Here is a 15,557-nt window from a genome sequence, read left to right on the forward strand (position 1 = left end):
GGGAGCCCTCCTCAGAAATCCCACCTTACTGTGGCAAGGGCCCCTGTTACCCCGGCGGAGGAGGGCACACACAGCTGGCTTCTCATTGCCCACTGACGCCCGCTCTGCACACCTGACCCACGTCACGGACTCGCAGGCAGGGCTCGGCCCCCTGCAGCATCTGACAACAGGGAGCCAGCCGCCTGTCATCCCAGCCCCAGGGGAACGTGGCTCCCTCCCGTCAGAGCCCAGGCCGGCGGGTTCTATTTCCAGGTGGTGTCAGTGTCTTAGGCCTAGACGGCCCTCCACAGGGAGCCAGCAGGCGACACTGAGGGTGCCCCAAGCCTGTGAGCTCTGTGCTGCAGCGTGAAGGACCAGCGAGCAAACACACGGAAGGCAGGCGCCAGGCCAGCTGGGACAAGGCGACACTGCCGCCTCAGTGGGCGTTTAGACCCCGGAGGGGACCAAGGGGCCGTTAGTACAGCAGTCACACCGCGCCTCGTTCCAAGCACGCTGAGCTTGAGTCTGGATCTTACTCAGCCGATGGCTCAGCAGCGAGCTTTCCCAGGTGCTTGGAGCCAACAATGCAGACAGATGGGCTCTGTGTGGACAGACAGCTGGCTCTGCCCTGACCCGGAACTAAAGGATTCGCTCTCATCCCAGCCAAACCATCACATTCTGTGCTCAAGTCAGCCCTCCCAGGTGCATTCTCTTCCTGGAGCTTGGAGCCCAGTCCACACCCGGGGGCCCCCGGCAGACATGAGCTCTCTGGGACGCACTCTGGGGCCTGCTGTTGAGACCGCGTGGGGAGACGGGATCGGGGGCGTGGGCCAGGTTCAGTGTTCTGACACGGAGAGTGAACTGCTCTCATTAATTTCCCTGCGGAAATAAAACACTTGCCTTTAAAGTAGCAACCCCAAGGATATTTAAAAGTCAAGCAGCAGTAACCTTGCCAATTTTGGGGGTAAATCTTTGTTGATTAAATGCACACAACGAATATGTCTATTACTTGTGGCTAAAGACACTTAAAATGTGAATAAGATAGTGAATCTACATCTTGGTGCATTTGAATATAAATTTCAAAAGATTCTCAGGCTCATTTGAATTCATAGTCATATTTTTGGATGAAATTTGGAGAAGTCGTTCACGGGGAATGTGCCAGTTACTTGTTCGTTACCAGTGCAGCTCTTCGCAGTGTCTGCCTGGGAAATGAGAGGTCGTATCCGGAGCATTATTGTCCTGAAACACTTTGAATCTGTATTTTAGTTCCCTCAGCGCTTTGAGGGTGGAAGTGTGCTCAGCCCCAAGCTGTGTGTGCAGAGACTGACCTGTGGGGATCTCAGGGTCCGCCTCATGTCTGTGTGCTCACTTATAAAATGGGAACAGAATGCCAAGTTCACGTAATTGTCATTTGAATGACGGGACGATGATGTAAAGCACTGAACTTGAGGCCCGCACACGGTCGGTGCTCCCAATGTCAGCACCCGCCTTTCTGCCCTGAGTCCTCCTTTTTGGACCATGCAGTGGACACAGGTGTGTGGAGAGAGGTCCAGACAGCAGTGGGCCGGACTCAGCCACTGTCACTGAACAAGGAGGGGCGCTGGCTCACGGCTGGGGCACCGAGAGAGTCACCCCTGTGGAATGCAGGCCCCTCAAAGCATGAGAGACGCCGCTGTCAAATCAATCACCTCTATTAACTGAAACAGATAGGTGTGAATTGTGTGGGCACCTGGAAAATGCTGGATCCTAAACGGGACATTGTGCCTGTTCTTGGGAACCTTGCAATTATACCCTAATTGGTGATGCAAACATAAGGAACAATGGCATATTTGAGACCGTCCATTAGTGGATTTCCGTAGGGTGACTTCAGTGCAGCGATGAAACGAGTGCTACGAGGGAAACCACTGAAAATACATGTTTATAATTGTGCTCGTCAATTATTTGGTAAAGAAGAGTCTTGAAAACAGTTTCAAAATGAGATGCAGTTCACAGCCCTGGCTGTGTGCTTTGTGAAGCATGGAAAGGGCAGCTTGCAGGGGCCCCTCACACAGTGACAGTGGTTCTGGAACTGCCTCTACGGTGTGTTCAGCTGCTGTGCAGACCTTGACAGTCACCCCAGGGTGCTCCCCTATGAGGGTCCCCTGGCGTTTTACTCGTTGCAGCCCTTGGACAGCCAGAATTCTTCCAAAGCTAGAAGAAATAAATTATGAGCAAAACCAGTATTTTCTGTTACCAGCTCTGAAATGGCAGCTTTTTAGCATTTTTAAAAGCAGTTATGCTCTTAGAATTTGAGACAGTATATTAAATGTATGAGATCAAGGTGAAAGTAGCAAACATTACAAGGAAAGGAACATTATTAATAAAAATGGAGCATCCTTTATCAGAGAGCTAACTAAGGGGTACGCTGAGTGCTGACAAAGTGAACGGCACTGTGAGGGTAATACAGCCTAACACAGGCTTCCGTGCAGAAGCAGAGTTTGGCAGAAAAGCCCCGAGCTCCCGCTTGCTTTGCAGGTGGGACGTGGCCTGGTGTTCTCTGTGCGTCCTCCAGGGGTGCAGTCCACTGTCGGCTCCCTCTGCTTGGCTTGCAGACAGCAGCCTCTCACTGTGTCCTCAGGTGGTGGGTAGAGGGAGGGAGCGAGCTCTCAGGCCCCTTATGCGGGCTCCATCCTGAGGGCTCCACTCTCATGACCTCGTGACCTCCCAAAGGCCCCAGCTCCTAACACCATCACCTGGGGCTTAGGGCTTCAATGTAAGTTTGGGGGCACAGAAGCATGCTGTTCACAGCACGTCCGTGTCCACCTGCGTCTCCGAGTACAGGACATGTTCTCAGTACTCTCCCCAGGCCGTCAGTGGCAGGGGGGCAGTCCGTGATGAGCTGGCCGCCCCATCCGTCAGACACGAACCTGGCGCAGAGCCAAGGCTGCCCAGCAGGCCTGCTCCCTTCCCGTCTTATTGTTGCTTGTTTTCTTCAAAGTGACACCAACATCATGAACCCAACCAAAACCTCTCATCTAGCATCTTCAATTTCATTTGGCATGAAATTGGACCCTGTCTGGACCTGAGTTGGGTGAAGATTTTTAGCAGAGCTGAATCGCCATTCCAGCTGTTTGTATTTTACTTTTCATGTTGTCAAGTTTCTTTATTATTTTAATTGGTCTGATCAGTGAAATTTTGGCCATGGCATCACCAACAATGATAACAAAACTTGATGGGGGGCTGGGTTGGGAGTGTAGTTTTGCAAGGTCCTAATCGTTTAGGTGTGTCTCCAAATCTTGTTTTCCTTATTCCTCTTCCCTGGTACGGAACTGGCCTTGTAGAGTATTTACTTCTAATATGGGAAGAACATGGGCACATGGTGGGAAAGTTACACATTCTATGAAGACTGAATATAAGACAGCCGAACCACCCAGGATAGCTGCTGTACTGAGATTTGCTGTATTTCTTTCCCATCTTTAAAAAAGAAAAACAAAAGCAAATCCGTGGTTGAGGATATACTCAACATACAATCTTTGACAAAATGTTTTCATTTTGCATCATGTAAGCGATTAACCAAGTCATTTAAAAACCTTCATCATCACCTTAATGATACCTAGTGACTGTTTTCATGTCTTTAACAATAAATAACCACCTGAATGCCATGAGGAGTCATCCACCGAGATCTGGCCTCAGGGAAGCCCCCATCTGCCTCTGCTCGCTCTCCGTTTAATGTGCATTTGACAAGGAGTTCGGCTGCAGAAGGCAAGAGTCCAGACGCAGTTTATCTGGGGAGAAAGGCAACAGCGGAAATGCAAAGCCAGCCCCGTCTCTGGCCTCCCTCCTTGATCTGTTGGCATGCTGATTCTCCCCACAGCCCACGAGGCAGGTATTGCTGAATCCCCACTTAACAGGCAGGAAAATCAAGGCTCAGTTAGTGTGAGTAGCTTGCCCAGGTTCTCCCAGCTGGAAGGGGATGGAGTGCGGATGTAAATCAGCTGTGTTTGGTGCAGAGCCCAAGGTTTCCCACTGCACTGTTGCCAAGCGTACCAGAGACCAAAGCTACTTTTTTATTTGACGAGATTGTGGGAGATGGTGACACGCCTTTGCTGCAGGGTAACTGGGAGCTGAAACACTTGCTTAGGTGACAGGAGTGAGAGCCGCAGCGAAGGAGACCTGGGAACCTGACCTTGCCAGGCTGGGAAGGCTTCTGGGTGATAATGCAGGAAAGGTAGAAGCTTTGGGGGGCTGGCCCGTGACCTGAGATCACTAAGGGCGCTCAGTGAGGGGCTCAGCTGTTTCCACGCTGACAGCCAGCTTGCTGATGATGCCCTTTCTTTCCCTATTAAGTCCTCCAAGCGAAACCTGGGGCTCACCCTTTCTCACGTCTGTCATGCCCTTCCCCTCCCCCCCCCCCACCCGGCCGGCCGTGCAGCGTAGGTGAAAGCAATGGATTGTCTGCTGACCCAGTAGCTCGTCTTTGTTGAGAAGCTGCTCGGAGCCCTTGCGGACACGTGTATGAAGAATGTCTTGTTTGCAGAGAGTTTATGGCCCAGTGGAGTTGAAACATTATGTTGGGAAGGCGACCAGTGATGTTAAGCTTTGGGCCAACTTGGTGGAGCGGTGTGTCCTGGGAAGGGCTGTGGTTGCCGACCTGAGCCATTACCGTCCTGCAGGTGAGGTTCTGGGAGAGCTCTCAGGAGGTGCTCGGAGACAGAGGGAAGCAGGACGGGGGGAGAGGGAAGCCTTTCAGAAGCCCCGCAGCGAGTTCTGGAACATCCAACACAGCACAGAGCTGTCCCTGGCCAGAGCCCAGGGGGCTAGGCTGTTATGACCCCACGCCAGGCACTGGACACCCTGGGAGATGGGCAAAGACACAGCCTCTGGGCATCTCTGGCCAGATGTCCCTCCAGAGAGGGCTGCCAAGTTCCACCCGCTGGGCCCGTGTGCCTGCTGCGCCGTCAAGCTGGGTGCCGGCAGTGGGAAGTTTACCGTTCAATTACTGCTTGTGTTTTATGTTCACTCCGCATCCTGAACCTCTTTGTAGAAAGCCAGTCAGGTGCATCGGAGAGCTCGGTAAAGAAGTGCACTGTGGTGAGGAAACTACCTCCGTTTCAGCTGAGCTTCCGTGGGCGTTGGCTGATTGATTGACTGATTGATTGATTGGTTGGTTTTCCTCCCTGCTTGAATCCCTGGGAGCCCGGGGCTCTAGGAGTGAGGATGGGCTCGTGGAGAAGTCTGGTCAGAGCAGCTCCATCTACAGAGACAGCCGTGCCGGGCTGCAGGAGTCCCCCGGCCCCCCATTACTCAGCACAGGGGCACCTGCTGCACCTCTGGGAGTGGACCGAGGCCGTGCAGCCCCAGCCCTTTGCTGACGGGTTTTGGCTCCCACGCCCGGCTCTCAGGTAGGCCATCTTGGTGTCGGTGGGATGCAGAGGGCTGTCCTCCTGGACCTGCAGGCCCAGGGTGACCTCAAGTGTGGAGGGTCCCCTGGTCATCTCAGTTCCTGACTTACTGATGACTGTGAGATGGTCACAGATGCCCTTGATCTCATGCTGCCCTCGGCAAAGGTCCATCAAGGGGAGACTAATGTTACTTTAGTTATGGACTTCCTGGAGGCTGAGCTGGGTGCTCAGACCAGCTCTCACAGCCCCAGCTCTCCCCAGGGGCTGGAGAACCAGTGTGTTTGTGAGGAACAAAGACTAGGGAAGGGACTGTTTTTCAGGCTTGTGTTGTTGCTGGAAATTGTTAGCTGATGCACTTGTCATTAGGTGCTTGTCTCTTAGCGTGGTGAAGGGTCACAGAAGGATGGAGAAGCCAAGTCACTTCTGCTCTGTTTTTAGCGTTTTCTCCCTAAATATGTTTTACTTTAAATTCAGACTTTGGTTTGGCTCTAGGATGAGACCTGTTCGCTAGGTGGGTGGAGAATGGGTAAGAAGGAGGAGCCCAGTCAGGCGTACGCCAGGTGGGACCACATGTTCCGAGGGAACGTGTGTTCTTTGTGCACATATGATATGTTTAGGTGGTATCAGTGACACCGCCGAGGCTTGCAAGGTTTATGAGAATGGCTTAATTTTTGTCTTTTCTTATTTTTCATTCGTATGTTGTTTTTCCCCTTTTAAAAAAAATCACAGCTGAAAACAAAAGTAACTTGATCATATCATGAGTTCACCACACTTCACGTTGAAATACGCAGGCATTCACTGGAGGCTGGTGAACTCCTGAAAGGCGTGCCCAGCTCATTTCCCCAGGCCTGTGACAAGTTATCATCGATCGTTCTGGTGACAGTCGGCACGTCCCCCAAATGTCCTGTTGGCATTCCGGGTTTTCTCTGTGATACCACGGGCTCAGCCATGACGCTGAACGTATCAGTTTTGTAAGATGTCAGTCCTGAGACATCTTGCAGGAGGGGGTGGGATCTCAGAGACGGACGGGAGATGAGGGTCACCTGGGCGTGGAGCAGGCTGTCCTGGCCGGGAAGTGGAGCCCCGGGCACGGCAGGGCAGGTGGGCATCACAGGTGACAGCCCAGCCCGAAGCCTGTTTTCTGTTGCCATGGCTTCCTCTGATGAGCTTTCGTAAACACAGAGGGCAAGCTTGTGGATGAACGCGTCCCTTTTCCTTCTGACTTTGCTGTTTATTCACAATTTTTAATGCAGCATAAACCTGTTCTTAGAACACACGTGTGTTTATATTATTGATGAAATGCCTGCTTTGGTGTTTTGCCTTCTGTGTTCTTGTAAGTGAACAACCACCTTGAACACCTGGGTTTTTCAAATCTAGGTAAATATTTAGGCAGCAGGTTTGTAAAGGTGATTCAAGCTTCCAGATGATTCTGAAGGGGGCGGGGATGGTGCTAGTTGCTGACATGTATCTGAGTAGGCACATATTTGTATAAAAATGCTATAACGTGTGCTACTACATAATTGTGTGCCTTTATTATCTGTTAGGTGGGCGGCAGTGTGGTGGAATTAAGGCTGCTGTTTTAAGATCATTTTCATGTTACACAAATTTCTTATGTTTTTTCCCTCCGATGATGGTATTTTAATGGCTCATAGGTTTTAGTCTTTCCTGAGGCAGGAGAGTTTATTTTTATCTGCTGCTTTCCAGGGGTTGTTTGTGAAATGCCGGCTTACATTCACCGAGCAGGCTGGGCCTTGTGGGAGGCCTTTCCCGGCCTCCGCCTTCCTCTGTGAGTGTGGGGCTGGCTGCCTTCCCTCAGCCTGCGGAGCAGCGCCCTGGTCTCCCAGACTGGCATCCATGGCTCAGGGACTTTCTCCTGCAGCCTGGCTGATGGTAAAGAACCTGCTTTAAGCATCCAGGGAAGATTGATCTAGAGTCACCCACAGAAGGGTAGGATTATGTTCCACTGTAGTGATAATGAGGGTACCTGCCAGACAACCACCTAGCGCGACACGGATACTAACCGTCATGAAGGGGAGCAGCCTGAGGCTCTGTGAGAGGCGTTTCCTGATCACTGGATCCAGCTCTTCCTTCTCCCAGCACCCCCACTTCCATAAGGGCTGGGAGACCCAGGCTGCCGTTCCCTGGGGGTGGAGCCCTTTAACCCCCGCTGGCCGCTCCTTGGTAGGGGAGGGCACCCGTCAGCGTTATGGCTAGAAAAGTGTTCCTTTCCTAACTTTGTTACTTTATAAAAAGAAATGACAAAGTTGTGTTGGGACAGCCCAGGTGCTTTTAAAACGTCCTGTGTGGTCTCAGAAAAGCCATCCGGTTGAGGTGGTTGCCCGTGGCTCCTGCCTACAGCACTGTGTGCCTGCAGGGGGGTCAGCCAACAGGAAAGGTGGGTTTTAGTGTAATGGTGAGGGGAGTTGGAGAACATGCGTGAGCAGGTGGTTTCATTTGCTGCTGTGCTTGCCCCGTGTGGAGACCAGAGCTGCAAGGCCAGAGGCGGCCTGTGGGTGCCTCCCGCTCCGCTGCTTGGACCAGGAGAAAGTCCCCACGTTTGGGGGGAAACATAGCAGAGCTTGGGGAAGGAGCCTGTCTCCTCCCTGGAGACACTGGATTCTTGAACATCTTTAGAACCAAGAATCAGAATCATCCAGACCAGTGGAGAGGCTGGTCCATTTAGGACCTGCAGAGCCTGCAGTAGCCAGCCCAGCGCCCCAGCACCTGTGACCCCGCCAGCCGGCCTGGCTTGGGAGGAGCCTGAGGCAGAGCCAGCAGCTCTGACCCAGCCGGCAGCCCTTCCCGTCCTGCTGGGTGTGGAGAAGGAATCAGCTGCTCTGCCCTGGTAACTGAATCATCACACAGGAGGGCGGCACGAGCTGACAGGGCTGTCCAAGCTGAGGGGCTTCTCTCGAAAGCCAAAGCAGCCGCAAGGTATGAAATTCAGAACTTAAACTCAGGAAGTTCCTAGACCCAGTGAAGGCGCCCGCCCTCCCGCCCTCCCGTGTGCCTTTTGGCCGGAGAGGCTGCTCGCTGATGGTTTCGGGACTGAGACCTTTGGCATAAAGAGAGTTCCTTCCAATTGCCGCAGGATGACAATGTCACAGAGCCCAAGAGCTGTCAAGTCAGCTCTAACCTTTGACCCTGATCCTGGAGGAAGTCTGGCCCGCTGGCCCTGGGGGGGCTGCTCTCTGGCTGTTGGGCGTTTGCCTTCAAGTGTTGTGGTTCTCTTCGTGGCTCATGCTGTTCCAGGAACTTGGAATTGTTTTTGGTGACCTTGACAGTTTTGAGGACCGCAGCTCAGACATTTTGTAGTGTCCCTTCGTTTGTACTTGCTGATGTTTTTCCCCATGACTTGACTGGGCTTACGGGTTTGGGGGAGTAAGAGAGGCGAATGCCATTCCCCTCACACTGCGCCAAGGGCACACACACTATCAAAATGACATCTCTGTTGAAGTTGACCTCGATGTCCTGGCTCCAGTGTTTGCTAGTGTCCTCTGCTTTGAAGTTACTCCTTCCCCCTTTTCCACACTGTACTCTTTGGAGGGAAGTCTGTACTTGGCCCCCACCAAGGGGCCGTGCATATGCTCCACCAGTATGAGCGGGGCCCCGCAGATTTGTGTCTTCCTCATTTCTTTATTCAATAATTTCGTTTGTACTTTGGGTTATAATCTAATACTCTATTTTTTGCTCATAAAATTCCAGCTTTGGTCATTGGGAGCTCATCCAGTTGGCTTGTGTATCTCTTTGAATACTCTCTTCATGGTGGGTTTTTTTTTGTTTTGAGCACTTCCTTATTGTCTGACACTGTAAGGTGTCCTAGGGTCTTTGTGTAGTTCCTGCCCCAGTCTTAGAATTAGCCATTTCTCCAAGCAGCTCTAATTTGTTTCATTCGAAAATGGTATTAGAAACCAAGATCTGAGCACCAAGCATGCTCCTTGCGACTGGGGTGTCATTGCTCTAGATGCCTCAGCTGACAGCAAGGAGACGTGTGTGTACCTGCTGACAGGTGACAGGTGTTTCTGATGTGACCGTCTGTATCTGCCAACTGAGCATGAGCTTCTGGGTGTCTCCACGTCTAGGCCGTTCTGGTCTCCACAGTGAGGAGCCTGCTCCGACCACCGCTTGTCCGTTTGCAGAATTGCTCCCTTTCAGTCTGCAGGTGCAGGAGTGTCAGAATCGTTGGTCCATACTCCTTGGGGAACACCTCCATGACTAGAGTACTAGGTGTAGTTTCTTTTGCCTCTGGTGCCTCAGGCTCTCCTCATTTCCAAACATACTTGAGTCAGCCTCTTTCCACCCCGAGTGGGGTGGTTTCCCACACGTCACACAGCTGGGCTCTGTGTCAGCCTTCATTCCATCCTGGGGTCCCTGTCTCCCTGTTGATTTCCACCAAAGGGAGAAGCGGAAAATGCAGGATCACACAATTGCAAATCTATAAAATATTCCCTCAGAGAACAGGCCCCGTGCCCCAGCACAAAGCACAACCACCTGACTAGCATGGTCTCGCTGCTCGGGGAAATGGCCCTGAGATCGTCCTAAGAGGTTGTCATCAGCAATTGAAGATTTGCAAATGCTTTTCCTCAGTGGCTTCTGGGGATCGGGGTTCTGCATTTCCCTTGTGTTTGTCTTCTGTTTTTTATATAAGGCCTGTAGGAGACCTTGAATAAATGTTTGCTGAGTGGCATTAGAATGTAAGATGAACCTAATTGCTCACGGCACTCTGCTAGGCGTGGAGCAAAGAGCATGCACATCGCCCATCATTTCTCCTGTGCAAACCTGTAGACACATTTGCTCGTGTGTCACTTTCAGTTCCCCACCGTGTGTGGCCACCCAGGGCTGCAGGCCAATCTGCCGACACCAAAGGACAGGGTGCATCTTGTCACCCTCACTGCATGCTGCCCTCGAGGTGAGCTCTGCCTGCTGACCACCGGCCGGCGTTTCTCCATTTCCCATGGTGCGTTCTCAGCAGAGCCCCTGGCATAGACATAAACGAGGCCGGTGAAACTAGAAGGGAAAGACGCTTGGAGAGTGGACTTCCATGCTCATGCGCTCTTCTGGTCTTGCTCTCTGCAACTTGACTGAACTCTGGGTCTGCATTCCTTGATCTTTTAACTCTGTTTCATGGAAAGGAAAGAGATGGGCCTGAACTGCATCACGGAATTGACTCCTCCAATGTCGCTGCACTACCCCTGAGGTGGTGACTGTGCTTGGGGACACAGAGCACGTGTGTGTTTGTCAGGCTGTCCTGCTTCCCTCTCTGGAGGAGTCACCTGGGCCTGTATCCCAGGAGCAAACTGCGGTGACGAAAGCACTGTGAGCAAGGAAAGAAGGTTCCTAGGGGTACGGGCTGCAGTCATTTCCCGAAGACCTGGGAGCCAGCCCTGGACACAGCCACGGAGGGGAAAGGTGTGCTGTTCACCGAGGCCCCCGGGCAGCTGCCTGCCCGGGAGCCTCCCCCATGTTGCTAGTGCGAGCTCTCAATCTCTCTCCCTCTCGCTCCCTTCCTCTCTCTCTCTCCCCACTTCTTCCCTCCCTCTCCCCTCCCCTGCTCCCTCCCTCCCTCCTTCTCTCCTTCCCCCCTCCCTTACTCCACCTCCGTCCCCCTTACCCTTTGTCTTTAGAGACTCATCTCCCCTCCCAGCACCATTTTTACCGCCAAAATCCAAACCCCTCCTGGAGCTCACGGGAGCTTCCTTGCCATTGTGCTTGGCATCTGAATGCCCCCCTGGATGGAGCGTCAGCCCTCGGTTTCTCTGGTGTGCTAATGTGTGTCAAACACTCGGAAGTGTCACTGGCCAGAGCTGTCACCAGAAGCCGTGTTAGCAGATGCAGGCCTAGCGATGCCTTATTCACACGTGCAGGTGAAATCCTTGAGGCTTGGAGGTTAGGGAAGATTTCGAGGTCACCGGGGCACCTTTCCTCTCCCTGCTTCTCCTTCCCTCTGTGCTCCTCTCTGGCTCGTCCATTTCCTCGTCTCACTGCTCAACTCTGGCAGATGTAGGAATACATACTTTCAAATTAAATGTGCTTTTGTTTCGTAGCTTAGGATTTTTTCTTTTAATTATTATATTTTTTAACTTGAGGAGACTGTGGACAGTCTTGTAGCAAGAATGACTTGGCCATTGCCGAGTGTCCCTTTGCACATAATTACATGTCATACTTCTGGAGAAAGATCAGCCTGGGGACTGGTCCGCAGAGGATTCTGCGAGGTGCATGAACACAGAACTTGTAGCTCATCTGGGCGGTTCAGGATGTGTGTTCAGTTGCATTAGAGATCCAAACCCATGGCCGTGTCTGAGGCTTCCTTCTGCCAGAAGTGCCCGTGAGCATATTGCATTTTATTTATTTATATGTTTTTGACTCCCGATGGTTCAGACTTAGACCCCAGTGATGCAGGGGAGGGAAGGACCATGTCCCCCATTGACAGGATGGCGACTCTCCTCCTGCAGGCTTCAGGTAGTTTCGGCCTCGTTAGGCCTTGGAGCTCTCCCCACAGCCCACTGAGGCCGGGAGGGGCGACGTTCAATCCTGTCACAAACGAGAAGCTGACGTTTCAAGGCAACTCATTGTATGTTGGGATGACGCAATTTCTTTTTTTTTTTTAAAAGATTTTATTGGGGAAGGGGAACAGGACTTTATTGGGGAACAGCGTGTACTTCCAGGACTTTTCCAAGTCAAGTTGTTGTCCTTTCAGTCTTAGTTGTGGAGGGTGCAGCTCAGCTCCAGGTCCAGTTGCCCTTTTCTAGTTGCAGGGGGCGCAGCCCACCATCCCTTGCGGGAGTCGAACTGGCAACCTTGTGGTTGAGAGGATGTGCTCCAACCAACTGAGCCATCCAGGAGCTCAGCAGCAGCTCAGCTCAGGGTGCCGTGTTCAATCTTAGTTGCAGGGGGCAAAGCCCACCATCCTTTGCGGTGAGGAGTTGAACTGGCAACCTTGTGGTTGAGAGCCCACTGGCCCATGTGGGAATTGAACCGGCAGCCTTTGGCATTAGGAGCACGGAACTCTAATAGCCTGAGCCAGCAGGCTAGCCTGAGAGGCAATTTCTGTAAAGACTTTTTAAAGGCTTACACAGGCACCTTTTAAACATCTGAAATACTTTTTGGAGGAATTTATCCTAAGGGAAAAATGCCAGAGATAGCCCCAATGACTTATAATCAAGATTGCTGATTATAGCATTATTTTTAATGGGAAAAATTGTAGACAATGTAAAGTTACTTCAAGAGGGGATTGGGTAAATAGATTGTGTACAGAATTATTATGCAGTGATTAAAATTCATGATGGTGAGAAACGGTAAGGACAGGGATTCTTTATGAAATATTAGAAATAAAAAGTGCAGGTTATCAAAACATATGTACGGCATGATTCTAGCTCTTCTAAATATGCAAAGAAAAACGACTGAAAGCCAAAATATTAATAGGAATGTTATCTCTGGGTGAAGAAGTAACTGTCATTTTATTCCTTATGATTTTCTGCATTTTGTTAATTTTCTAGACTTTTAAAATATGAAAAGTCCCCAATAACGGTTTAAGTAAACAAGTGCAGACAGAACATGTAGTTTGGCAATATCTAGAACCTTCTATTCTTAAGAGCAAGAGCTCTTTCCAATGCTCCAAGTGGAATTTTCAGTGTTTAGTGCTATTATTTCTAAGTTTTCTCATTGCTTCTGTTGTCTCTTTCCAAAGTTTACAGCTTTGCTTCTTACAAGAGTAGCCGTTGTCAGAGGTGAGAAACCCAGCAGTTGTCAGCAAATCTGTTTTTCTCCAGGGTTCCTTTTCCCAGATGTGGGATGGGAGGATTTAAAAGAATGAACCTCACCCTTGGGTGGTGGGGTTGGGAACAGGATTCCCAGCAGAAGACAGGGTATTCTGACACTAAATTGGCCCATTCATCTCGTCCTGGCTGGTGGAGTCATACATAGGCTGTATGAGCTAGCAGCCCTGTCTGCTGATACTTGGAAGAGCACATGGTTCTCAGATGGTGAGATGGTGTGAGGCGGTGTGTTGTCTGCCCAGCTGTAACAGGGCAGGAAAGGATTTGAGAGGAGCTGAAACTGAACCAGAAGTGATTATAAAGGAAGCAGTTTCTTTTAGGAGGAAACAGTGATGATTTCCCCCATGTGGCCTCACTAAGTGGGCTGTTTACGTGCACAAAAATGACATGGTTCAAAAATTATAAAAAGAGTAGAAATAGGAAAACATCAGATTAAACAAATTTGATACAATTCTCATTACAAGACGAACTCCCAGAATCCTTAGCACCTAAGGATTTTGACCTTCCAAGAGAGGTGTGGAATGTTCCAGATGCACTTGGCCCAGAGCCTCTCACCACACTGTGAACCCATGTGGGGAACCTGCCTGACTGGCTGTGTTGGGAATGGGGTCCCGGGAGCCCCGGCTTTCTTGGAGCTTGTTAGAGAAGCAGAGGCTCGGGCTCCACCCCACAGCTGCTAAGTCAGAACTTGAGTGGGCCCAGCAACCCCGCGTTTCAACAGTCCTTTGGGTGCTTAGGGCTGAACCCCAAGGCAGGGAGACTTTTGCAGGTCGCACCCGCCTTCCCTGTGAGTCCCTCGTCTAGCCGGCTGTACCCCAGTGAAGTAGTGCGTGGGGAAAGGTTGCATTTCAGTCATTTTGCACGCACCGTCTGTAGGATGCTGCTTTGCACTTCTGAAGGCTCTAAGGGAGACGCGTTCCGTGCAGCTCCCATTTTTCAGATGTTGTTGACCCCTAGCCCTTTCTGAAGGGTACTGGACTTGGACTGTGATAGTTTCTGATCGCTCCTCTTTGTTCCCGTCATTTGGTTGTGTCCTTAGTGGGACAGACACAATGGTGCTAACATGTAACGCATTAAAGACGAAGATCAAAACGACTGTGTCAAAATCACCTCAGACTCTTCCTAAAATCTATCAGTCTCATCCTCAGAAAAGAGGGAAACTCATAGTTTCTCAGCCATTTTTTTTTAAATAGCTATAATTTACATTTGCTCAGTTTTTTTTTAAATTTAATTGGGGAATATTGGGGAACAGTGTGCTTCTCCAGGGCCCATCATCTCCAAGTCATCCTTTAGTCTAGTTGTGGAGGGCGCAGCTCAGCTCCAAGTGCAGTCGCCGTTTATCAGTCTTTATTTGCAGGGGGCGCAGCCCACCCTCCTGTGCAGGGATTGAACCGGCAACCTTGTTGTTGAGAGCTCGTGCTCTAACCAGCTGAGCCATCGGCCGCCCCCTCAGCCATTCTTGACACATGGACCCCGTGATAGTCAGGAGCACGTGTGTCCTCCCTCTGCGCCTTCTTTGTGTTCCTGGCCGCAGTGCAGGCCGCCGTCCACTCTCGGCAGGCACGTAGTCGGTGTCAGGCACAGAATGTGTGAGAAGGACCCAGAGGCTCTATTCTGGTGACGATGCTGACAGAGCCCCATGCGTCTGGCCTCCTCGGGGGCTCTGCCAAAGAGGTGTCTGCAGAGATGGCCCATTCACGCCCCTCAGCTTCTCACCGGAAGGTCCCCTGGGGCAGACGCCTCTCCCTGTTGCCGGAAGGGACAGGATGTGTGGGAGCACATGTCCTCCTAGTGGAGAAGCCGGTCCTCTCACTGACCCAAGCCCGGGGCCTGATGATCTGGCTTCCAGATGAGCCGGCCTCATGTCCGAAAAGCAAACGCAAAGAGCCCTGTGTGTGGGCTGGGGAACAGGCCGCTGCCTCGGCCTCTGATGAATGGACACGGTCCTCCTCTTTGCGGCTGTGACTCATTTCTATTTTCTGTTTCCCTTGCAGGCTGCTTATTGGACGAAGGCCTTTGCAGACCGTCTGAGACCTGTGTGAACGGTGAGTTTGCCATCTGGGCGTACCTTATCTCGCCAACCAAGGCGACCCCAAGGACGGGGTCACCGTGCCAGCCAAGGCTCGGGGTGATGTTCATGCCATTTGATGCATGAACAGAGCCCAGGAGCTGAAGCTTCTCTGGATGTTATTACAAGGGAGAAAGTGGGAAGTTAGTGGGAGTGGAGCATACCTTCACATGCGTGTACGTGTGTCTGCGTCTTATCCCAGTCTTTTAAAATGATTCATGAGAAGCTTTGCGACAGTGGGTGGTGGAAGCCAGAGCCCTGCCGATGAGCAGACGAGACGCCATCTAGAGGGCCATCTGCCCGCTGTCACCCCGCAGCATTGATCCTTCCCTCGCTGACCTGCCCGGAAGCTTT

General features: G+C 51.5%; 1 protein-coding gene across 2 annotated transcripts in view; it reads left to right on the forward strand.

Moving 5' to 3' along the window:
• The window catches only part of PTPRN2 (protein tyrosine phosphatase receptor type N2), a 427,823-nt gene that overhangs the window by 27,018 nt on the left and 385,248 nt on the right, over positions 1–15,557 (forward strand). For both annotated transcript variants that reach the window (XM_033098764.1, XM_033098765.1), the window contains exon 2: positions 15,130–15,180. In XM_033098764.1, the coding sequence (XP_032954655.1) occupies positions 15,130–15,180 (51 nt within the window). The remainder of the gene's footprint in view (positions 1–15,129; positions 15,181–15,557) is intronic.

This window comes from Rhinolophus ferrumequinum, chromosome 26 (genome assembly GCF_004115265.2).
Source record: "Rhinolophus ferrumequinum isolate MPI-CBG mRhiFer1 chromosome 26, mRhiFer1_v1.p, whole genome shotgun sequence".
Taxonomy (NCBI): domain Eukaryota; kingdom Metazoa; phylum Chordata; class Mammalia; order Chiroptera; family Rhinolophidae; genus Rhinolophus; species Rhinolophus ferrumequinum.